Genomic DNA, 25,807 nt, shown 5'->3' with positions numbered 1-25,807 from the left:
AAGCAAGGAGGGTGACAGGGTTTTGTGCGTCATCATCTGTGGCAATGTGCATGCTATCCAAGGAAATGGGATGATGCAAGAGAGGGGGTTGCCTAGTGGAGGTGGCAGCATGCCTCAGCTGCCAAGAAAATGGGCAGTGGGAGGAGGAACAAAGCGGCAGATGAAAGAAGCAGACTGAGTGGTTAGGAAAGTGATTATACCAAATATATTAATTGATGGAGCAAATGATTAATTATATCTAAAATAATTGGAGCAAGGTTCCTCACTGTCTGAGAAAGGATTTACAAACATGAAAAAGGAAGAGAATAAAAGAATTCTAAGACATTGGATTGGAATTAGAAGTATTAACATGAACACATTTTAAAAAACATACATGCACAGAAAGAACTATAGATACTTGTAAATGTGTGTACACATATACATACATGTATTTCCTAGTTCTGTCTGCTAAAAGGTCCTAAAAGGGATGATATCCCAGCAGCACTGAAAATCCTATGTGTCCAGGTCTAAGATACTAAATACCATCCTCTATTAAATGGAAGTCCACTAAAGGGCTCCTTAGAAAAAAGGCTGATTTCCGGGCTGAGGCAGGGAAAGTGCAAAGCAGGCTGGGAAAGTCTTTTTGCATCAGAAAATAAGGAAATTCTCAGAGAATGATGGAAACATATCAAAAGAACAAAGGAACTGATATGAATGGACACCCACTGGTCAATTCTGGGAAAATCTGAGGATCAAAATAAAGCCGGATTACAACCCACTAAATCAAATAAGAATTAATGAGACCATAGTGAAATAAACAAACAAACTGAGAAAGCTCTTTCTTACAGTATAAGGTCAAGTTATAAATGCAGACAGAATGTTAAGTGATAAGAACCCACTCGGCATTAGAGTGATAGTTGACATTATTAATGGAGGCCAGGGCTGGTGAGTGGAGGTTTAACAAAGAATAGGATATCGGTGGCATGTCAGATTATCTCCTTCAAAATACTAATCAAATGAAAAAGGGGAAATAGTGATTCTACAGTGGAGAAATCTGGCATATACTAACTTCACCATATGATCTAGGTAACATCACCTTGGTCAACACAGTGTGCCTCCAAATGTAATGCACTGAGAAGAACAGAGCATCATTTCTCTAGCATCCCTGCCACAGATGCACGGCCTGATTCTGGTCACGAGAAAACAGGGGACAGACCTAGGTTTAGGGTCATCTTACAGAATAAAAGACCTATACTCTTTAAGATTGCTGAAGATACAAGAAACAGAAGACTAAGGACTCACTCCAGATTGAAGGACACTAAGGAGACATAAGGTGTGTTTGCAGGTAGGGTCCTAAACTGGAAAGGAAAAAGGCCATTATTAAGACATAAGGCAAAAACTGAATAGTGTCTATGAACTGGGTGGTAATGTACCAGCATTCATTTCCTGAGTGGGAGGAATGTATGGCAGTAATATAGGAGAGTACCCTTGTCTTGTGGGGAGGTGGTACAAACTGTAATAAAGAGTAATGAGTTAACAACACATTTCTTTCTCTTTTTCTCTCTCAAAAGAGAGTGAAATGGAGCAAATATAGTAAAATGTAACAATTAAGGGAATCTATGTGACGGGCATGCAACAGTTCTTTGTACTGTTCTTATAACTATTCTGTAGGTTTGAAACTATTTCAAAATTTAAAATTAAATAAAATTTGAATAAAAACAAACATGTGTATACATATGCCTATGAGAATGTATGTGTATATACTCATAACCAACCACTCTATTACCTCCACTGCTCCCATTATAAATCACTTGGATTGCTCCAGTCTCCCTACTTCTGCCCTTACCCTTCTTTTCAGTCTGTTTTCAACAAAGCAGCTAGAGTGAGCCTCTGAAAACATGGGATGTTATAGGGAATCAGGATTTTCACAGTAGGAAAAGAGAAATAAGAGTATACAATACAAGAAGGTGAGAAAGAACCTGTGATACTGGCTTTAAACTGCAGGTATTAGCACGAATTCATGCTTTTTAAAGATACATACTCCCTTGTTCTTAGGAAATATACGGTGAAGTGTTTAGTAGGAGTTTCATATTATGTGCAGCCTACTTTCAGACAGTGAAAGAAGAGGGAAGTGGGGTAATACTGAGAGAAAAAGTCAGTACAGCAGGATGTTAACAGTTGGTAAATCTAGATAAGAGAAAAAGAGGTTATCACTGTACTAATCTTTTAATTTTTCTGTGGTTTGTGAATACTTTAAAAAAAAACTGAGAGTGAGTTGATAAATACATTTGTATATCTATACAATATCTCAGAAGGATCCATAAGAAAGTAGTGGCACTATAAAGTATCTCTAAAATCTATTCCCTACTTCTGTATCTTTTTCACCAATCCCACACTACTATTTAGATTTCTCCTAACAGTAGTAAACTATGGTAGCTATAAGTTTTAGTTTGCTCAGCAAGCAGTCCCACCTGACCACTATCTTGACCATTCATTTATTCATTTACTTCTTGTAAGATGAGAAATGGCCACTAGAAATCAGTAATGACCTTAGAAAGATCAGTTTGGGTGGAGTGGTAGAGCCTGATTGTAGTGGGTTCAAGAGAAAACGAGAAAAGAAAAAGTAGAGTCAGTGAACATGGACTTTTTTTCTTCTTTTAAAGAATTCTGCTGTAAAATAAAGAAGAGAAATGTGGCTAGCCGCTAGAAGGGAAGTAACATCCTAGGAGGGTTTTGGGGTTTTTTCTTTTTTTTTTTTTCACTCTACATAGGAGAAGCAATTACATGTTTGTTGACTGATAGAGATGATCTAGCAGGGAGGAAAATGATGATGCAGCCATGGAGTAGGCAGAGTTGGATTTAACAAAGGTTGTCATTTATCAAAGAAAGAACTACAAAACAAGAGAGAGATAAGGATATTGAGGGTGTGAGGGACTGGTTACAGTGATGGTCCATGGAATTTAAACCAAATAAGGGGAAAGTGATATCATAAAGGAGATGAGGGACAGTGAAAAGATGGCAGAATCTCAGCAGGGTGGGAAGTACTGCTGGAATTACAATACTGAAGGGAGTGAGCTGGTGAGACAGAAGGTGCTAGTCAGAGTGGAATGTTTGAAACTGAGATTATTAGTAATGACAAGGTTTAGGCTTATGGTTGGGGAAGTAAATGGCTGAGACAGGGTGTAAGACAAGATCACTGATGGAGAGGTCCATGAAATGAGAGGTCAGGGTATTTGAAGGATCTTCTCTGAGATTACTGAAATCAACCATAAATCATGATGGAAGGAGTGCTGAAGAATGAGACGGTAAGCCATGAAATAATTTTTTCAAACAGTAGGTAGAGTGAACCAGGAATTAGCAGATGAATATAACCTGGAGACGAAGAGGACAGCATATTGTGACAATGTGAGATTTAAACCTGGATGTTTTTAGGAAGGATGGAAGGAGAATGATCTGAAAGTAGCAATGAAGACAAGGAAGACAACTCACCCAACTTCAGAGGCCCTAATGGTAAGGCTTTGAGAATAAAAATAGCTACCATTCATCAGGACTTAAGAGAAAACACTGTCATCAGTAGAGTCAGGTTTTGACCAATGCAAGAAGGCAAAGAGAACTTTTACAGAAGAGACTGAAGTTATCAAAGAAACCACAGTGGCAGATTGAAGTTTCTGATCTTGGCACAAATATTTTACATGTGGCAGAAAAAAAGTGGCTTTGGTACAAATTCGAGAAAAAGAAAAGGAGGGTGAGAGCAAGATAAGGAAGGAGAGAGTGAAGGGAAGATATACAAATGACAAAGCATGTGGAAAGATACTCACCATCATGTTATCAGGGAACTGCAAATTAAAACAAGATACCACTACACACCTATTAAGATGGCTAAAATCCAAAATACTAGCAACACCAAATGCTGGCAAGGACTGGTACAACAGGAAAATTCATTCACTGCTGGTGGGAATGCTGGTGGGTATAGCCACTTGGAAGACAGTTTGAAAGTTTCTTACAAAACTGAACATACTCTTACCATATGATCCAGCAGTCATGCTCTTTGGTATTCATCCAAATGATATGAAAACTTACGTCCACACAAAGAGCTGCATGTGACTATAGCAGCTTTACATACAACTGCCAACACTTGAAAGCAACCAAGGTGTTTTTCAACAGGTGAACAGATAAACAAACTGTGTGCTATGTACTGAATAATGTCCCTCCAAAATTTATATACTGAAGCCCTAAACCCCAATATGACTGCACCCAGAGGTAGGGTGATCTTTAGAAGGTAATCAAGGTTAAATGAGGTTACAAAGGTGGGGCCCTAATCCAACAGAACTGGAGCCGCCTTAGAAGAAGAAGAGATATATCTAGCTCCTCCTGTCTCTCTCCCCGCATCTCATTCTCTTCCTCCTTGCCTCACTCCTTCCCATTCCACCTCTCTGCCTTATGAGGACACAGTAAAAAAATGGCCATTTGCAAGCCAGGAAGAGTAGTCTCACCAGAACTCAACCATACTGGCACCTGTACTTGGACTTCCAGCCTCCAGAACTGTCAGAAAATAAGTTTCTGTTGTTTAAGATACTCAGTTTATGGTATTTTGTTATGCGAGCCCAAATGACATTGTGGTACAACCATACAATGGAATATTATTCAGTGCTAAAAAGAAATGAACTATCAGGCCATAGAAAGACACTGAGGGACCTTAAATGCATATTGCTAAACGAAAGAAGCCAATCTAAAAATGCTCCATACTGTATCATTCCAACAATATGACATTCCGGAAAAGGCAAAACTGGGAGACAGTGAAGAGCTCAGTGGTTGGTGGGGGCTCAGAAGGAGGGAGGGAGAGATGACTAGGTGAAGTGCAGGGGGCTTTTTAAGGCAGTGAAACTACTCAATATGATACTGTCATGGTAGATACACGACATTATGCATTTGTCAAAACCCACAGAGGGAACAATAGAGTGAACCTTAATGTAAACTACAGACTTTAATGTACCAATACTGGCTCACCAATTATAACAAGTGTACTACACTAAGGCAAGATGGTACCAATAGGGGAAAGGTGGGGAGGAGTATATGGAACTCTACTAACTGCTCAGTTATTCTATGAAAATAAAGCTATACTAAAAATAAACTCTACTAAGTATTAAAAATAATTACATGAAACGGCATTTCAGTGCCCATAAATAAAGTTGAATACAACACAGTCATGCTCAGTTTATACTACTTTTGTACTACAACTGGCAAAGCTGAGTAGTTACAACAGAGACCACATGACCACAAAGCCTAAAATATTTACTATCTGAAACTTTACAGAAACTGTTTACAGACCCCTGTTCTAAATTTCATTACCCAACTTTAAGGGAAAAAGCAAATCCCATCATAGGCTGTTCTGAGTAAATCATTTTTAATTATTCACAGTTGTTAGAGTCACAAGTACTAATCATAAAATCTGATTTTAAAAATTTAACTGGCTAGCTTCTAATCCAGAAAAAAAAAAATCAAATAAATCAGTGAAGTACTTGAACACCCAAAATGGCAACTCCCAGAAAAAGAATCCATATACTGAAAAATGCTAGTAGACAGTAATGTTTCACTCCAGTGACTGTGAAATCTATCCTACTTATTGAACACTTGAGGAATCAGAATTAAAGTTTTCAACTAAGAGAAGACTATTAACAGTTTGAAGAGAGAAGTTTGGAAAACATTAGGAAATGGGCATATTCAGGTAGGAGCAGGGCAAGATACCTGAGTTGAGTTAGTGAACTGATCACAAAGAACTGAATGCTTGATTAAAGAACATTAAGACTAAAGTCAACTGATCAGATTAGTCAGGAAAATGCAGCCTGGGTATCAGAAGACATAATAATGCTATCAGGAAGTGCCCCACAATTATAATTTAAGAAATACCATGAAAATATAATAGTTAACTAGATGAGAAAACATATCATAACTACCCAATATACTAAAGTAGATTTATTAATAACCAGGAAGGTAGGGAGAGGGATCTTGGTAAGAATCAAATCTGTAGAAATAATTTAGGAAAGCAATATAGAATAGTGACTAAGTGCACAGGCTTTGGAGGTAGACAAACCTGGTTCTGATCCTGCTTCTGACACTCAATAGCTGACTCAAGACTGAGCATTCATTCTCTCTCAGCCTCAATTTCCTCAACTGTAAAATAACAATACCTCACTGGATTGTTGGGGGCATTAAATAAGGTAATGCTTGTAGGAGCTTAGCAGGGCATCTGACACAAAGTGCTAAACAAATGGTAACTGTTCCTATTACTATTACTATATTTAGATTGGAAAATACACTTGGAATAGATAGTCTAAAGTTTTTCCAGCAACTCATACAAAATCTACCCAAAGGTTGAAATAAATCTCTAACAGCATATAACTTAAGAGAAGTTCTGCCCTTGGAAAATCAAGTGAGGACTTAAGTTCAACAAACAGAGTTGAGATTACACTCTTGCTACTGAGAATGATGGTCCAAGGGGTAAGGATGAAGATCAGTATGAGTTCCCCCAAATTTTAAAGCTGGTGAATGGTATGGGTTAATTACATGACCCACCCAAGGCGTATACAATCCGAAATTTACATTGAAGCCCAAAAACAGTTTTAGTATTATGTCTCGCAAACAAGAGAGGAATAGTTTCCTCTAAACATTTAGATGATAAAGGTTCTCCACTCTCATTTCCACTGCACCCCATTCCACGCTTCCTGACCACAAAGCCAAACCAAATATCCGTAACAATAAAATTCAAAGTTGTACCTGGAGAGCAGTCAGGATTATATCTGTTTATAAGCGTTAGGTCTAGGTAATCAGGGACCCGAGGTCAGGTGCCAGGGTACTTAGCTTCTCTGCCAATATTGACATCAGCCTAGGTCAACGGTGGAAGCTTCGAGATGAGGATTCACATACTCTCACACAAATCAAACACGTACACGTACAAACACTCCAACGCAAGCATCGCCTGCATCCCACACTCTGGGGAAATAGATTGCAGCCCGTTTAGTGGTCACAGCCATCCTGCTCTAAGCTCCCTAATGACGTCGTTTTCGGCCCCACAAAGTCATCACCTGGTACTTTCCCAGAGGAAACAGTGAAAAACGATAGTAATACCAATCCGGCAACATTTTACGCTCGCTGTGGCCAGGTCAGAACCCAACCGGTTCTGCTAGACTCTACCAGGACCACGGACGGAAGCGACGAGTGGCCCTAGCTCCACGGCAGGGTTCGTCCACACCTGTCACCACCACCAGTGCGCGGAAGTAGGGATGAAGAAACCCGGAACCACCTCTGGTACATTCTCAGATTCCACTCACCCCACTCTTCATCCGGCCGGTGAGAAAGTCCCGGACTAAAAGGCGACTCCATGGTGCCGGCAACGCCAGCCGGCTCTCCCGAAACACACCTTCCGCTGCCCTGAAGCTCGGTGACTAGTATCTGGGACGGCGGCGGCAGGCGGACAAAATACTCCGTAACGCTGACGAGACGGTGGCCGAATGAAGACAAACTGCTTCCACACGAGGGACGTCAGAGATTGAGCTAATTTAAACAGATCTCTGAGTAAATAGATCCCTTTTGGAGCTTTCGGCATTTTCTGTCTCGCTGTTTTAAAGCAGGGGAGAAGACGTGTAAACACTACTTCGGTAAATAAAATCTATTAATAATATTAAATTAAAAAAAATTTTCTGAACATACTGGCTTTCCCCCAAATATCCTTAATACCACAGTATAGATATATCAGAACAAAAATAGAGACTAAGAAAGTAAATTTGGTTTTAACTTTTACGAATAAATCGCTGCCAACATAAAAATTATCCATATACACAAGTATGTGAAAGAAATACAATTATTTTGCCGCATTAGTTACAGCTGCCTCCCCACAGGCACAGTGTCTTAGATAAGCAAAAATACTATGAATCGGACTTCTAGAAAGCCTAGTTTTATTTAAACAAATTTAAACAAAACAAACAAGTTTAAACAAAATAAACTCCCCGTGATCAAATTTATCTCCTTAAATATTTATTTCTAAAGCATAGTACTTAGTAGCGAAAGTCCAAGAGAATTTACGCTAAAACTTACAATAATGTAAATTCCCAATCTTTTTATTTCCTTTTTAAATTTTTTTATTTTTAACATTTTTAATTGAGTTATAACCATTTTATAATGTTGTGTCAAATTCCAGTGTAGAGCACAATTTTTCAGTTATACATGAACATACATATATTCATTGTCACATTTTTTTTCTCTGTGAGCTACCATAAGATCTTGTATATATTTCCCTCTGCTCTACAGTACAATCTTGTTTATCTATTCTACATTTTGAAATCCCAGTCTGTCCCTTCCCACCCCCCGCCTCCTTGGCAACCACAAGTTTGTATTCTATGTCTATGAGTCTGTTTCTGTTTTGTATTTATGTTTTGTTTGTTTTTTTTAGATTCCGCATATGAGCGATCTCCTATGGTGTTTTTCTTTCTCTTCCAATCTTTTTATTTCTAAAGCTTAAGAATCGGTTTTGCTTAGAAAAATCCACATACATCATGAACTCCAATTAAAATTTGAACTGAGTTCAAATTTTCAACAGTTTGGGATAACACTTTCAAGAATGATACTTACTGAAATTTATTTTTTACAGCATTTCAGTGGTGAATATTTAACATACCTTAAGAACATGTATCCCTCTAGGACCGAGTGGAATCTTTCCTTTGGTTGCTAAACAAAACAATGCTTCCCACAACCCTCCAAACTTCTACCGGCTGGATGATTACTACAGATTACATAATCTACAACATACAAAATAGTCCTGGGATCCAACCCGGAAAAATTTTCACAAATCCCCTTACAATAAAGGTGAGTCTTTATATCATCAGATAAATAACCAATTTTAATTTCAGGTGCAATTTATAACATTTTTTGTTCCCACCCAATGGGAAATTCAAACATTTACATAAAAATTAAAATAAAACCAGTAAGAGTCTTCTACTTTGTAGGCACCAGACACCTTAGTCTTAAAAAAAAAAAAAGATCATCGTGCCTGAACTCCAGCAAGTTTACATTTAATTTTCAAAATGTTTATTTTTTATTCAAAAAGTGCAAATAATTACAAAACAAACATGTGTACTTATCACCAAGAATTAACAAATAACATTTTGTTTCATGCCAGTTTTTCACAAATTAAAACAAATATATGTATGTTCATGTATGACTGAAACATTATGCTGTACACCAGAAACTGACACATTGTAAACTGACTATACGTCAATAAAAACATATGTAATTAAAATTTTTTTAATTTAAAAAAAATTTTTTTAAATTAAACATTGCAGGTAAATTTGAACTGATTTTCCTCTGCTTCATTTCCCTCCCTCCACATAGGCAACTTGTATTTATTATTTTATGGGAATCATTACAGTCCATTTTTATTTTTACTTGTATATTTAAATATGTGTAGAGACACAGGTAGTGTCAATTTGGGGTTTTTTTAATTCACATAAACATATCATACTAATGTTCTCCAAATCACTTTTCTCATTCAATAATTACTTTTTGATGATCTGTTTTAAATGTTATATGTTATATATATTTAACTATATATTATTTGTATACGTAAGTCTTTTCATTGCCCTACTGATGAACATTTGGATTGTTTCAATTGTTTACTGTTACATAAAATATATCCTTGTACAGATCTCTTTGTGCATATATGGATGCAAGAATGTCTTTAAGATACATGCTGAGTCATGAAGTAGGAATATTAATATTTGCCAAATTACACCAATTTACATACTCGTTAGCAGTGATGAGTACTCTTTGCTTCACATTCTCATCTACACTAGATGTGCTCAGATTTTTATTTATTTTGCCTGTGAAGGGTGTGACTGTAATTTACATTTCCCTGACAATTAAAGTAGTGCATCTTTTCATGCTTATTAAACTTTATTTCCTCTTCTGTGCATTGCCTATTCTTATCTTTTTTATAAAATTTGCTATTGGATTTTTTCTCAATGATGTGCACATCTTTAGATAGCCTATTCGATTAATTTAACTAGCATGTATGTTGTAAATACCTTCTTCTATGTTAACACATCTTTGTTTATGGGGTTTTTGTCTTCTAGGCTTTAATTTCAATGCAGTCAAATTGATCAATCTTTTGTTTATGATCTCTGCTACTTGGATACTGCATAACAAATCCTTCCATCTCCTGAGGTTAAGATTTTTAAAAATTTTCTTTTCATGGTTTCATAGCTTCATTTTACACATCCTTTTAATTTAGTTATTGCTGAAACATAGTAACACTCTTGATTACTATACAGCAATCTTGTATCCAAAAACTTTGCTGAGTTACATGATTCTAATAATTTGTCTGTAAATTCTCTAGGATTTTCTGTGTAGAAAAATACTGCATCCAAACACTAGCATTTTAAAATACATTTTATTTATTTAACATTACAATCTTTATTCATCTTTAGTATGGAAAATTTCAAACAGGAGACAAGAATCTGTCATTTGTCCAGTAGAATTTCCCACTTTGTGATTCTGCTGACTGTAAAATCTAGAGGCTTGACTGGTTTTTATTTTGTTTTCTCATTTGTTTTTGCAGGATTTATTTCTGGAGACTTTTTCTTTAAATACAAGGAAACTTATTTTCAATTTTCATTAAGAAATGTGCTGTGTCTGTAGATTTTTTTATATGTACATTGTTAAAGGAAGCTTCCTTTCATTCAAGTTACCATGCTTCTTTTAAAGTCATAAATGTTGAATGTTATTGAATACTTTTAAATTTATTCCTCATTTGCTTTCAGCTTAAACCCTTGGAAGAAAAATGAATTTTGAGAGCCTAGAGACATAAACTAGCCCCTTGCCTAGATTCACACTTAGGACTCTACTCTGGCACCTGGTAATGTCTCTTCCCACAGGTTAAGAATCCACAATGCCAAAGTGATGTGCCCAGCCAGAACACATGTCCCCTTCTAGACATGCTTCTGATACCCAAATAGCTCCAAGTCTGCTTCTAGGGTTTGCTCAGGCCTCTGACTTCCTAAGGGAGAACTGTGCCAACGGTGTATGCCAGAGGGGTAGAAAAGAGCTTAGAAATGTCAGATGGGGAGTCCACATAAACATATGCACTAGAAAAATCCAGGGGTGGGGAAAAGGGGCAGTCTGTGGGTTAGGGGCCAACTCTTGACACATTTCTATGCTTTGTCATCAAACTCCACAAAGTCAGAGAATTCTAAATTCAAACCTTGTCTTCCAGGTCATTATGAAGACATATTTGTCAAGATAATGAAACATTTTACGTAATAGTTTGGTAGCTTTATTTATAATTTTTTAAATATTTAGGCAAATAGTATGTAGGTTTAGATCTGCACTCGTCTGAACCCTGCATTTAAATGTTGGTGGTTTGCCTGACTAGTAGATTTATAGCTTAGTTAAAAATTGCATTTCATTGGTACTATTAGACTTTACAATCTGGTTGGTATTTTCAGTATGACATCTTTAAGACATGTATCATCCTGAACAGTGAATCCAAACATTAGAATACAAAGATTAAAACTCAGATTTTGGAGAAAGCCAAATCTTGCTTCTAATCTAGGTTCATTTGTTAACAGTGTAACTTTAAGGGACTTAATCTTTCTAAGCCTCAATTTCACCTGTAAAATAGGAACAGATCTATCTCAGGGCTGTTGCAAGGATTAAATTAGGTAATACACATTAAGTGTTTAGGATAGTGACTGGAACATTAAGTGCTCGATAAAATGCAGCTATTTTTAGGAAGAATGCCAAATGCTACTAGCTAAGCACTATACTAAAGTTCTTTATCGGCATTATGTCACAAAAATCTTCTTAATAATCCAGATGTGGATACTGTTATCTCTATTTTATATAAAAAGGTATTAAGGCTATTGCAAATGATTTTCAAAACAATGCTGTCAGGAGGGCAGGGCACATATTAATCCATTTTGTGAAGAAGAAAAATGACTCTCAATTTTCAAGAAACCTGCTCAATTCCAGGAAGATGTAATCAGTGGAGCCAGAATTATTAGAGCCCACTCTCAACTTCTACTTCAGTGCTATTTTCGCTGTACAACATTGCCTCTGAAATGAGGTTAATATTGCCATTCTCAACAAATGTGTACATTCCAATGTTCTCAACTGATATTCCTAAACATTAAAACAAAAGGGTTCCATCTGAGTTTTTTGTTTGTTTTATTAACAAAAAGGCATAATGGAATTTCTCTCTACCTCCAAAAAGTAAAACATTAAAGTATTTTAAATCTGAAAATTTTACTTAGTGGATGTTTCACAAAACTTCAAAATTTTCATAAAGTTTCCCAAAATCATTCCTCACTGCCAAATACCAATTATCTTTCAAAAAAGGTGCTATTTTCTCTGTCTCCTGACTAGAATGTAACTTTCAAGAAGGCAGGGGCTTTATCTAGTTTGTTCAGTGTATCACCTAGAATTGTGCATATAATAAGTGCTTAATAAATATTTATTGACAACTATAAACTCAAATAAAACCTATGTCATTTTCTCTGTACTAGATGCCACAGTGTGCAATGGATAGGTATTAACTTCAACCATATGAAACTGCTGCTACTGAACTACTTTTTACCTACAAAAGGGGCAACTTCACATGGTTCAACCTAATTGTTTTCTAAAACTTTCTAGAGTGTAATATGATAAAGAAGTAAACAGATACTGTGAAAGCTAAGACAGAAGTGGAGAAATTTTTTCTCTTAAGAAAAAGTTATTAAAAGCTGCCAAAGGCTTCAGATACTATGTTGAGATATTCTTAAGAATCATCTGTAACACTCCTACACTTTTTAAGAGAATCATTATTCACATTTTTTTTGTATTTAAAATGACTCTCACTTTGGTGCTTATGTACATATAGATAGACTCACATGTGTAAATATACTAAATGCCTTAGGAACATGGACTATATTTCTCTTTATTAGCTAATTCTGATTTCACATAAATGTTCTAATTAGGTGCAATTCTCTTAGTAATGAGTAAAATAAATTCCAGTTTCCAGAGTAAAATAAATTCCAGTTTCAAAAGCTAATCTGGACATACTACCTTTTTCAATACTCTAACATATCGGGCCAAAAAGGTGATTGATACGTGTTTACTGCACATTTATTTTCTTTACCATTAGAATACACCTAACATTAATACATTTCTTTAAGTAGATCACTTCAAAAAGTATCTCAAACACAGTTTTCTAAAAATTTAGATAATTGGGATTCCTGAACAGTAATAAGACCACCACGTTTTAGTCAGTATTTTACTAATGGACTTGCCTTCTGCATGTCCAAGAAAAATCCAGACATATGTAGATTTACTAATATCTCTTAAAAGAAAGAGAAATAAATGTCAAAATATGTCCAAATAAATCTGCTTTACATTTCTACAAATAAAAGAATCTCTATTTAAACATAATTTCCAATTTTTGTATATAACTTTGTCCATCCAGAACTTAAGATTACCTAGCAAACATTCCAAAAATCAGAACTTTAAAAAAAAGTGAAAAAAAGAAAATATCTGGGTTACAGAAGATTTTAATATCAAATAAAGTATAATTTACATGATTAAAAAGTTTTCATTTTCATATGATATATTCTACTTAAATAGTGTAAGAATCCAACAAAGCATAGCTTCCAAGTCACAGCAAGTGATTTTATCTTCTCACATTTCAAATGAAATGTGGATGGCCTAAAATTAGGCACTCTGCCATGAATGACAATAAGCAAGGGTAGCACATATCATCAGCAAGTTTCTTCCCAAGTTATCAAATGTCACAAGTTCATATTTTTCTTATTTGTGATCCCAAAACCGGCAGCACTTTCATTTCATCCACTCTATTCTTATGTATTTGAAAAGCAGGTGTTATCCATCTACCACATGAGCACTGTTCACCATACCAGTTGAAAGAACCCAACTTGGCATTGCATTTGGGGCAAAGAAGCTGAAATAAAACAAATGCATTACTTCATTTATTCATTTTATACAAAATAAGTATTTATCTTTGGTAATATAGGATATAAAAACAGGTAAGACATGGCTCCTACCTACAAAGAGTTGATTATCTAATTAGTGAGATAGAATGCAATGGCAATTTATTGTAACAGATGGCGGACTACAATAGCACTGTAAGAAGCATGTACCATGGAAGTTTAGAGGAGGAATAGATTAATTCCAGTAAGAGAGGAGAAAGGTAAAGCTTGAGATGTGAAATAGAAGGTTTCCTTACTGTGATATATGTGTTGACTTTTAAATCAGTTTACAATTTAGATTTCAAAATAAAATCATCATGGCTAAAAGATAGGAAAGTATGTTAGCATTCTCATGTTCTGTTACTGATACTGACAGCATGTTAAGTTAGGCCTCAGATTCCTGGCTATTTCAAAACAGATACTCCAGTAAAATAAATAATCCAAAAAAGTTTAACAAGCATATTGCATTTCCTTCTAATGTACTTATAGCATTATTACATTTAGCTCTTTAACTTGTGCATGGTATGAGGTAGCAATTTTTATTTCTAATATTGAGCTACAGAAAGTCTAGACATAAATTCAGAAACCAAAATTAATTACATAAATATCTTAAATTTTAGTATGACAAAATATACCACAACCCTCAAAAAAATAAAACAGAGAGTCACTATATGATCCAGCAATTCCACTTCTGGGTATATACCCAAAAGAATTAAAAGCAGGGACTCAAACAGATATTTGTATACCCATGTTCATAGCAGCATTATTCACAATACCCAAAAGGGGGAAACAACCCAAGTGTCCATGGATAAATGAATGAATAAACAAAATGTAGTATATACACACAATGGAATATTATTCAGCCTTAAAAAGGAAGGAAATTCTGATACATGCTACAACATGGATGAACCTCAAGGATATTATGCCAAATGAAATACGCCAGTCCTGAAAGGACAAGTAGATGTATAGTTCCACTTTATAAGGTAACTGGAGTAGTCAAATTCATCAAGACAGAAAGCAGAAAGTACACCAGAAACTGATACAACATTGTAAACTGACTATGCATCAATAAAATAAATAAATAAATAAAAATAAACAGAAAGTAGAATGGTGGCTGCCAGGGGCTGGTGGGGAAGGAGTGGTGAGGAAATGGGGAGGGAGTATTAAACTGGCATGGCATTTCAGTTGGGGAAAATGAAGTTCTGGAGATGGGTTGTAGTGATGGTTGCGCGACAATGCGAGTGTACTCAATGCCACTGAATTATATAATTAAAAATAGTCAAAATGGTAAACATGTTATGAATATTTTACTACAATTTTTAAAAGCCCACATTCATGATATTATGTATGTCAAGTCATGCTGTAAGCCTTCAACTTACTCAGTGCTGTATGTCAACTACATCTCAATAAAACTGAAAAAAAGGTATATACCATAAAGCTGAGATAAGCAACAGACTGAAGACAGTATCTGCAATATATTAAATAAAACATTATCTCTCAACTATATAAAGAGCTCCTACAAATCAATGAAAGATAAAACCCACAGAAAAATGGGCCAAGGATATGAAGGAAATTTATAAAGAAACTGTAAATGGCTATTAAGTATATAAAGATATCAGTCCTTGGTAGTAGTCAAGGAGACTCAAATTAAAACACATTTTAGGATTTAAAATAAAATTTTTCATCTCACTGACTGACAAAACTTAACCAGTTTTACAATATCCATTATGCCAGGGGTATGAGGAAATGACTACAAGCATTCAACATCAGTGAAAGGCAAATCTGCATGGGCACTTTTTAATGTTAGTCTGGAATATTAGTAATATTTAAAATGGACACACTACTCAAACCAGGAATTTCACTTTTAGTTATATATTCTATAAAAAAATTCAAATAAGTGTACAAAGAAGTATGCACAAATGTGTCTAGTATGTTTCAAAAATGCCTTTATAAAACTTGTGTGTTTTCCAGGTTAAATAAAAGCAGCAAGCCAAAGCACAAGCCACAAAAGAAAATAAATAAATAAATAAAGTGGACTACAACAAAATTAACAACTTTACTGCTGCAAATAATACTATCAAGAATGGGAAATGACTGCTGTATAAGGTTTATTTGGAAGTGATGAAAATATAAACAATAGCGTTAAAAGAAATTAATTTAGACCAACAGCTGTCAACAAAAAATGGTTCACTATTTTAGATCAGCTGGTTTTTATTTAATTCATCTTTGATAAATTCTTTTCTACACTAGAAAGTAGTTAAAATAGATAAAACACTAGTTAAAATATGGTTCAAAATGAAAGTAGGAACGAAAATATAGATGATATGATAAAACTATAGAAAATAAAATGTTCTCACCTGTCCATCCATCACTCCTAACAAAGTAGATTCCATCCACTGTACAGGTTCAATAAAATAAGATGTACACTGAGCCTGACTCCCTGTGGTAAGCATGAAAGATGGTGTCATTCTCTTGTGGGCAAATGCTATAGGACCACTTCCTTCATTATGATCCAAAATGCTAGAACTTCGAAATAACGATCGCCTGCAACCCCCAAACAAAAGAAAACATTTGTGACTTCCACAAGGATGAAAAAAATATATTAAATGTGCAGCATTTCTTAGTGGGCAAAATACTGTGACACTGATTATACTATTTTAATTTTTGATAACTCTACAAATAACTAGATTACTTTTTTTTTTATTTTGATCTTTTTGTGGGGGGAGTTTTACTTATTTAGGTTTACTTACTTACTTTTGATGGAGGTACTAGGGATTGAACCCAGGACCTTGTGCATGCTAATGGATTACTTTTATTTTTATTTTTAAGAATCCATGTTCTTAATGGGGGAGGATATAGCTTAAGTGGTAGAGTACATGCTTAGCATGCACGAGGTCCTGGGTTCAATCCCCAGTACTTCCTCCAAAACGTAAATAATCAAGTAAACCTAATTACCTCCCCCCCCCAAAAAAATCAATTAAAAAAAAAGAATTCATGTTCTTAAAATCAGGTGTGAATGTCAAATTTCTATATTATTCAATTAGACAGACTCTTCCTACAGATTTTAAGAAACTGAAACTTCCAGTACTTTTCAGCTACTGAGACAAGATTAAAATCTCCAGAGGATACAAAATATTTTACCTGCACTTTCTACATTTGTAGAGAATCCCATCTTTCAATCCTTGTGAAATGGCAGATGGGTCAACAGCAAAGAGTTCTTGAGGTAAGTTCTGCAGTTCTACATGACATAAAACATACGTGTTAGTCAAAATCAACCCTCTGTATTTTCAGACAAAATTCAGTTAATCTCAAGCTGAGACAAGTAGTGTTAACCGCAGAAATTTAAAAACAATATATATATATATATACACATATATATACATATACATATCTCCAGTGTTGAGAAATCAGGATGAGGTAGGAGAGCAAAGTGATGAAGCGCTTGGGTTCTGCGCACAGACTGCCTGAGTTCAAATCCAAGCTAGCCAAAACCACAGCTTCAAAAGGAAATAAAAGTACCTGTTTCAAGAGATTGCTGGAAAACTGAGATAATGCACCTGAAGCATTTGGTGTCAGAGTAAACAGCATCTAGAAAGAACTCAATACATACTACCAATTATTACTTACCTGGATACTTTTCTGTAACCTTCTGTAAACGATACTGTTTATAAATTGCACTAGAGGTATCTACCTCATATCCCATTGCCTGGTATAATTTCAGTTGCCACTCAAACCCCTCATTCATCCTGTAAAGACAAACAAATATAAAGTTAAGTTTTCTTTACATAAGTAAAATCACATCACAAAAGCAGAATTAGTACTGTAACAAAGAACTCACTTAGCCTCTGGTTTGACAGTCTGGAGGTTTTCATAGGCTTTTTCAAAGGTAAGCTGGTCAGTCTTCATCATAAAAGCAGTCATTACAGCCACACTTCGACTGACTCCTGCATGACTGAAAAAGAAGTTTAAAATAAAATAGCAAATAGCAACAATTAAAAAACCAAAAAGCCCCAGCCTCCTATTAATAGTAAAGTTCAAGTCCACTTTATGTCTGCTTCTTCTACTCAAACCTTTTTTTTTTTTGCCTCTGAAATACTACCACTGTAAAAAAGAATTTAAATCCTTTACTTTCTTATTCCTTTTGAATTCTTAACTATGTGGATGTATTACCTATTCAAAAACAATTACACTAATTTTTCTAAATTCTATAATGGCTTTGGAACAAATCTAACCTTTGCTCTTGGCTTTAAGGGCCCTGGAGATCTGGGCTCAGACTTTTTTCCCTCATTTTATCAACTATCTTCCATCCTTTATGTACTGTTTGGAACAAATGCTGGCACACAGTAAAAGTGCTGGCTTAATAATTTAAACTATTGTTACTACAATCTTTTTGCCATTGCTACCACCTAACCCCATCTTTCCCCTAGGCATGGCTTAGGGATCTTTTAAGTCCTAACCAATTCTTCTCTCCCCAGTTCTCCCCTACATCAGTCATTCCCTAAACTAAAACACTGAAAATAATCTGCTCTTCCTTTGAAGTTTGAGTAACTTTAACCTTTGTTACTCTCCCTCTTACTACACACTTCGCATCCTAGTCTGCATTACAATAATCTGGGTCTGTGTCCGGCTTCTCCTGAGAGCTTTAACTCTTTAGGTGCAGGGACTTTTGTCATTTACCTGAAGACTCCTCCTGCCCCTCCTCCCCCAAACAAAACTCGAAGACTGCAAAATTAACCAACACAAGCTAGAACGGATGAAAGCCTACGAGCCATTAGGGGCCGCCTCCTGCCCACTCCTCTCTCTCCAACAAACGCCTACCGGGGAGAAAGTAGGAGGAGGTTCTAGCAGTCGGACTGGCCCTTCGTCCTCTTTGGGGGTTTCGGAGGAAAAGGATACGCGGGGGCAGGCTGGAAGCGAGGCGAGTCGCTCTCCCCACGGACCGGACCACTCACCAGTGCACCAACACCGCGCAGCCCTCGGCGCGGGCCTGGCAGATGAAAGCCACGCACCGGTCCAGATGGCTGAGCAGGTCGGTCTCGGGTTTGTCCAGCGCTGGCACGAAGAGACTCCGTAGTCCCTCGAACCCAGCCCTCGCCTTGATGTCGGGCTCCTCCGAGTCCACCGTCAGCACGGCCGTGATGCCCGCCTCCCTCAGGTGGTCCAGCTCCTCGATGGCCGCGGCGCCACCTAGAAACAGCCCCGGCCGCACTTCCAGCATCTCCCCGGCGGAGCTGGCCCGGCTCTGTATGCAGCTCGAGCGTTCGCAGCCATGACTCCCTCCCTGCGCCTCCAACATGGCGGCGCCCAGGGGCCGGGCTGTTGCGGGCCGTACCATTGAGTAGGTGGCCGGCTAGAACGTCCTTCCTCCGGGCCCACCCGGCCTGAATTGCGCCTCGGATCCCTTGGAGGACCACATCGACTGCGGGAATGTGGACTTAACTGGGGAAGGTGACGTTACAGCAGGCGGGTGGATCTAAGCCGTATTCAGAACAGCTTCTCTCTCTACCCCGTGTCTCTACCCGGCTCTCCCAACTTGGTGGTATAGGATAAACTATACCCAAATACAAGGCTTCTCAGGCTTTTAGTGTTGAGATTTTTTAGACTTTCTGCAGGAACAGAAAACGGATCCAAATTGAAATGATGGTCCCACCAACTGAATCAGCAGGATAATTGTATGCATTTGAAGTAAAACATTTTGTCAGAGCTTAGGAAGCTATTTATAGTTCTCTTGTGACTATTTTTCCTTTTTGCCTAGTTTTTTTTAATTGCTATGTGACTCCTTGTTTATGTATACTGTTCTATATATTTAAAAATATTAATGCCATGTTTTTATGTGTCAGTGCCCTCTAGCCAAAGACCACCAGGAATGCACCTGTAGTTAAACAAATTGGGTTTATTACTCAATCATGAACTGTAGAGAATTTCTGGAAATCTAGGTAAGCATATGCTTAGCGTGCAGGAGGTGCTGGGTTCAATCCCCAGTACCTCCATTAAAAAAAAAGTATTTAGGAAGATAAATTTTATGTATTTTTTGGCCATAACTTTTAAAAAGTAGCGTTAGTCATTATAGCTCAGATAGAGGTATGTTTGGTATTTTGTGGTTGGATGATGTTCATGTTTTGTCTGTATTCAGACATGATTACTGAGTGATCTTGCTTTTGTCTGATCATGATCTGAGAGTGGCCTTGTCTGATTTTGATGTCAACAGGAAAGTGAAAACACCTAACTGTGAGTGCCTGGCCGGCTCGAGCAACACCACGGAAGACCTACCTCATAGTACCAGGCCAGCTCCGGGATGCCAGGGTCTGCTTTTCTCTTTCTCATATATAACTTCATAATTTTCAAAGAGTTTGAAACTCAGGGCAGGGATACTTGAGCTCTATCCAAGTCAAATGGAAGAAGCAGCAAACGCTTCTCCTTGGGAACATAGCCCCTTGAAGGGGGCAGCTTGTAAGGACAGAGGAAGAGTGATATCTTCCCCTACTCCCACCACAGGCTGTGAACCCCTTGAGGGTAAAGACTTCACTTTTTCATCTTTGTATCCACAACAGAATCTGGGCTAATGTTGGTGGTTAATCCATCTTGTGAGTGCTAGAAGTGGAAGGAAAAGGAGTGCCAGAAGAGACATCATACACTTTCCTCTCAATGCCATTTCCTCCCCCAAAGGCTTTACCTAAAAGGCTCACTTAGTGTTTTCGCCTGAAGAGTCATATAATCAGTCTTCTGAGCCCTGGTTGAATCAACCCAGTGTTTCTCACTTTACAATCCTGGAAGCATCTGCTGTGTGTCAGACACTACAGTAGATGCTGAGGCTGCGAGAAGAATGAGTCTTTGCCCTCAAGGAACTTAGAAAAAAGCTGGAGTGAAAAATATATAAAGAGCTTAATTAGTGTTATGATAGAGACAAGAGCAAATTATGGGAGTACATGGCAGGGGCACCTAACCCTAATGGAAGAGGAATAATCAGGGATGGCTTCTCAAAAGGAGTGGTACTTGATCTGTATCTTGAAGGATGAGTGGGAATTTGTCAGGTGAAATGGAAGAAGGTGAGGAAAGAAGTTCTAAGCAAAAGGAGCAACATCTACAAAGGCACAAAAGCCAGAAAGCCCACCAATAAGCCCAGCCCATAAATGTGTCGTTGGGGAAGGAAGAAATGAGGATGGAGATGGAATTGCTTGCAGTTGTCTACAGGATACAGGAAAGATAGGCATGGCCAGATCATGAGGGCAACATGAGCCTTGCTAAGAAATTTTTAACTTTTTCTCAAAGATTATGCAAACTATTAAAGAAGTTTAAACAGCAGAATAATGCAATTTGATTTGTATTTATAAAAGCATCTGAATGCAGTGGAGAGAGTGAGTTGAGAAGAACAACACTAGAGGCAGAGAGTCCAGTTAAGAGATCAGAGCAATCATTGAGTCCAGGGAGCACAAGGACCTAGGGTACTAGCTGAGGGAACAGAGAGGAAGGGACTGTGTTTAAGAGCAATTTAGAACATGGAAGAGAGAAGGCTTTAAGATTTAAATGGATATGACAGGCAAAAGGGGGAGGAATCAGAGACAACTTTGTTTCTGGTTTGGGTGGTTGAGTGGATGATAGTTTCATTCACCAAACTAGAGAATAAGGGAAGAGGATCAGTTTGGACTAAAATAAATCCATTTGGGGACATTTCAATTCCCAACTAAAGATGACCATTGCCTGGTTGGATGCTGGGATATAACACTCAGAAAAGAGATCTGATCATCAGCTTATGAGTAGACAAGAACTGATGAGATTGCATAGGATGACAGTGTAAGAAAAGATGAGAAAAGAATTGAGAGATTGCCAGAGAAAAATAAGATTAAAGGAACAGGTATGCTGAGAGTGAAGACAGAGGTTTGAGAAGAATAGCCAGTTAGAGGAAAATTTGGCCAATGAGAGTGGAGAATGAACATGGAAGCTGATCTGTGGGAGATCAGGCAGCCAAGGGTCTGATCAGCCTCATCAGCATTCAGATCAAAAATTTAAAAGGCTTCTGTGCAGTAAAGGGTTAACCCAGCAGGCTCTGTTTGCTCAAGTCCTGCACATGCCAAAGAAAAGTCTGTCTTCAGGAGGACTGGTGCTTGAACAGTTCCTGGGTGATGATCTCTGAGCCCTCAGAATATCCTGCCTGATAAAAGTGTTTTTAAATGCCTGAGGCCTTGGGCCATGCTCTACCAGCTTGACCTCTGGGAGGCTGGAGAATGAGTAGTCAAGGTCAGTCATGCAGGTGCTGCATGCCTATGGCACTGGCCCCCAGTACAAAACCCTGGACACACTAAGCTTGGATGATCTTCTTGTTTGGCTACAGTTCACATGTGTTGTCACACGTCATTGTTGGGCGGATTAAGCACATCCCTGTGTGACTCCACTAGAGGGGAATACCTGGAAGCTTGCACGTGGTTTCTCCTGAACTTCACTCCTGCACCTTTTTTCTTTACCGATTTCAATCTATATCCTTTCACAGTAATAAACCATAACTTTGTATAACAGCTCTTCTGAATTCTGTGAATCCTTCTAGTGAACTGGCAAATCTGGTGGAGCGTGAGGGGGGCCTTGGTGGCCCTGATACAACATCCATTGTCTAGAATAGTGAAAAACTAGAAACATATAAAAGACTACAAGTAATGAATTAGCTAAATAAGTTGTTTTATCCATTTAATAAAATAATAGGCAACTATTTTAAAAAGATAACGAAGTGATCGATGCTAGCTATATTGTAAATTTTTTTAAGCTGGTGTGCAAATAGAAAGCACTTCTGAACATAAATGTATGAAAAACATTGAAAGATATATATCAAATTGTTAATAGTCATTAGGAGACTTACATGGTAGGCTTTATATACTTCTTTCTATATTATTTTAGGTTTTTTTCAACTATTGTTATTAAAATTATGTGATGTTGACAATCATAGATATATACATTTTGGAAAAAGGGGGAAAATTAAACGTTTTATCTCCTGGACATTTTATTAAGATATCCAGTAATTCCCTCAGTTATATTAGTTTTCTGTTGGAAATGAGCTTTTCTTCTTCAAATCCTTGAAATGAGTATAAATTCCTTTAAGGGTAGGAGTAGGAGACACATCTGAAATGTTATTGAATACCCACATAACCTGGCTCAGTGAATATCTGTACCTGGGTGAATAAAAATGCCTCAATCCCTGAGGCAGAAGTGTACTTACCAACTTCTGTATTTGTACTCTTAGCCACCAGGTGGCACCATGTGCCCTTTGGCAAGATATATTTTCTGTTTGAAGTAGGCAAAAATGAATACGGCAACTTGAAAGAAAAGCTGGATGTTAGGCTCAGGGAAGGAAATGTTTCTTTAGAGAGGGAGTTGGGTTGCTCCCTCTCAAGGAGAGAAGAAGAGACTCTATGTCCTAGGATTGGTAGGCCCTCACACACACTCACGCACACATGCATGCACAATTTGTTCATTTTATCACGAGTAAGCCTACAATGTTGTTGATAAAAATTAAGCAAAAATTCTAAAAGATGGTCAAGTATATCGTGGCTTGCATTTTAAGAAGACATCCACCCATTTTATGTCATATGACCTACTCATATGAAAATACGTATTACCCAGCCTCCTCATTCTTTAGTTGTTTCTAAAAAAAATTTTGGCTTCTAGTCACAACTATGATTTATCATTTTCATCTTTAAAAATATTTGCTGTATGTGCATATCTGTGCTGAGCAATGAGCAGGGAAATTTCCCCTCTTCTGCCCCATTACCTTCCCATCATGGTCCAAAGACAAGTTCCTTTTCTATCCCCAGCATGTTGCCCAAGCCCCCCACACTCATTGAGTTATCAGTAATTGTTTGCCAATTATGTTCTTAATGGGACTCAAGATCTAGGACAGTTATGAAGATATACATGAAATATACTTTAAGGTACTGTCTTTGAGGGGCACAGTCTGAAGCCAGAGAAAACCTAAGTCTGAAAACCAAACTGCATCTGGTCCTATTCCCAACAGATATGTGATCATGTGCCTTTAGAAAGTTATATTTCTCTAAGCCTCAGTTTCTTCATCTGCAAAATAGGAGTACTTATAATCATATTGCAGAGTTAATAAAAGAATTAACTTACAACATGTCTCATCAGTGGGTGAAAGAAATCCCAAACTTAACTGTTCCACGAAAAGCAGCTCAGAGAGGATGCAATGCAGGAGAGGCTGAGCTGCGGTGAGGGAGAAATGGCTGCAGAGGCTTGTCCTGTGAAAGCTGTTGAGCAGAGATGAATCAGTGAGTGTGATCAGTCCAGGAATTCAGTGGTCATGAGAATTAGTGGAAAGGGGATCCTATCTACCTACATTGCTATAACCACATCCCAAAGTCCACTTACTCATTCAGAGCCTGTGTCTTTGTAAAGATGTGTTCTCCTTCCCTGAAGTATACCTACTGTCAGGATTCCAAGGAAGGATCTCCAACTCCACAAACCCTGGGACCAGAGGTGACTGAATGGAGTTGAAGCACCCTCATTGTGAAAAGGACAACTTGGACAATTGACCCAACAACTCCTCCTGCCTTGCTTCCAGCTGCACCCTCCAACCACCCACAACCTTTGCAAACTCATCACATTGTGGGGTAACCATCTGAGAAACTGTGGGGCAGAAACTGGTTGGTGACATTTAGGTCGTGTTCTCAGTTCCTGATGAGTAGAGCAAAAGAGACCACAGATGTTCCCTGTTCCATGACCAGGGTTTGCTGGGTTACATTTTGCAGAACTTCTGTCATTTCATTCTTCCCAAGGCAATCAAAATACAGAGAATAGTCACAGTTCCCCCTTCCCAATGTCACAACCTTTGGAACTCTCTTGCTACCTAAATGTAGTCCAGTGTGTGATAGTGGAAAGAGCTCTGGACTTGTATGCACAAGTCCTAGACTTAAGTTTTGGTTCCATCATGTATTAGTTGTATAACTTGGCCAAGCCAGTTAAGCCCTCTGAATTTCAGTGTTCCCCACCAAAAAAAGACAAGGCTAATACTGCCTGCTCTAACATTCCCTAAATAATTTTAAACTATAAAAATCAGAAATCCTGTAAACTTTTGGTCAGTCCACAGAATATTTCTAAATCTTTTAAAATGCTGTTCCTTGCCCCTCCTTACTACCAAACATATGCTACTGCTTCTTCAAAGTATGTTTCATATTCACTATCTCATCTCTTCCAAAATGTATTTCTTTGCCCATTCCTACCAATAGTTTACTCATCCCCATAGGCCATTTACAAACATTCAAGTTGGCAGGAGGAAACTTCCCAAATAAAGAGGAAAAAAAACTAGTTTTGGATGTTCAGTAGCCCCAGAGTGGGGCTACAGCATGGAATAAGATGAAGACCTTAGAGTCAAGTTTCCACTCTGTAGATAGGGGTGCAAATTACCCAAACCATGTCTGAAACTGATAGTACAAACAAAATGCTCGGGGGCTCAGACAAAAAAAAATAATTTATTTTGGCTGAAGGAAACTGGGAGAAGTTCTCTGAGAAGGTGGAATTTGAGTCTTTCCCATAGGTGAAGGAGATGAGGGAGAAAGGGCTGAAAAGGTGCTGGGAAGACAAGAGAGCAGAGAGCATGAAGGCACAGAGACATGAGGGCTGACACTTTAGAATGTTTCATTAAATGTGCCCTGTATGTCTTAAGAAATGGATGATTTGTCAGGGAGGATATGTAGCTGAGTGGTGAGCCCATGCTTAGCCTGCACAGAGTCCTGGGTTCAATCCCCAGTACCTTCATTAAAAATAAATAAATAAATAAATAAATAAATAAAACTAATCATGCCCCCCACCCAAACAAAACAAAA

General features: G+C 37.5%; 2 protein-coding genes and 1 long non-coding RNA gene across 3 annotated transcripts in view; 1 reads left to right on the top strand and 2 right to left on the bottom strand.

Annotated features, from left to right (window-relative positions):
- ATF6 (activating transcription factor 6) overlaps window positions 1-7,456 on the bottom strand; it is a 166,831-nt gene extending 159,375 nt beyond the window's left edge. Inside the window, exon 1 of the mRNA XM_031436790.2 lies at window positions 7,308-7,456. Within this exon, the coding sequence (XP_031292650.2) occupies window positions 7,308-7,359 (52 nt within the window). The 5' untranslated portion in view covers window positions 7,360-7,456. The remainder of the gene's footprint in view (window positions 1-7,307) is intronic.
- On the top strand, window positions 7,450-16,124 carry LOC135318993 (uncharacterized). Its single transcript, XR_010377518.1, has 3 exons — window positions 7,450-7,634; window positions 8,674-8,838; window positions 15,960-16,124. It is a non-coding gene; the product is annotated as an uncharacterized LOC135318993 (long non-coding RNA).
- On the bottom strand, window positions 10,402-19,305 carry DUSP12 (dual specificity phosphatase 12). Its single transcript, XM_010984407.3, has 6 exons — window positions 18,941-19,305; window positions 17,827-17,940; window positions 17,616-17,734; window positions 17,130-17,226; window positions 16,346-16,532; window positions 10,402-13,960 (listed from the first exon to the last, which is right to left on the bottom strand). The coding sequence occupies exons 1-6, from the start codon at window positions 19,282-19,284 to the stop codon at window positions 13,799-13,801; spliced, it is 1,023 nt and encodes a 340-aa protein (XP_010982709.1). The 5' UTR covers window positions 19,285-19,305; the 3' UTR covers window positions 10,402-13,798.
- Window positions 19,306-25,807: the final 6,502 nt, after the last annotated feature.

The sequence above is a fragment of the Camelus dromedarius genome, chromosome 23, assembly GCF_036321535.1.
Source record: "Camelus dromedarius isolate mCamDro1 chromosome 23, mCamDro1.pat, whole genome shotgun sequence".
NCBI classification, from domain to species: domain Eukaryota; kingdom Metazoa; phylum Chordata; class Mammalia; order Artiodactyla; family Camelidae; genus Camelus; species Camelus dromedarius.
This window is presented reverse-complemented; position numbering and strand designations above follow the sequence as displayed.

Bases quoted from the DNA above. Each gene is read 5' to 3' on its own strand.
- DUSP12 (XM_010984407.3), bottom strand. From the start codon at position 19,284: ATGTTGGAGGCGCAGGGAGGGAGTCATGGCTGCGAACGCTCGAGCTGC. The intron at 17,941-18,940 runs GTGAGTGGTCCG...CTTCTTTTTCAG, and splicing joins TGCGCGGTGTTGGTGCACTG to TCATGCAGGAGTCAGTCGAA. The intron at 17,735-17,826 runs GTGAGTTCTTTG...TTGTCTTTACAG, and splicing joins ACTGTCAAACCAGAGGCTAA to GATGAATGAGGGGTTTGAGT.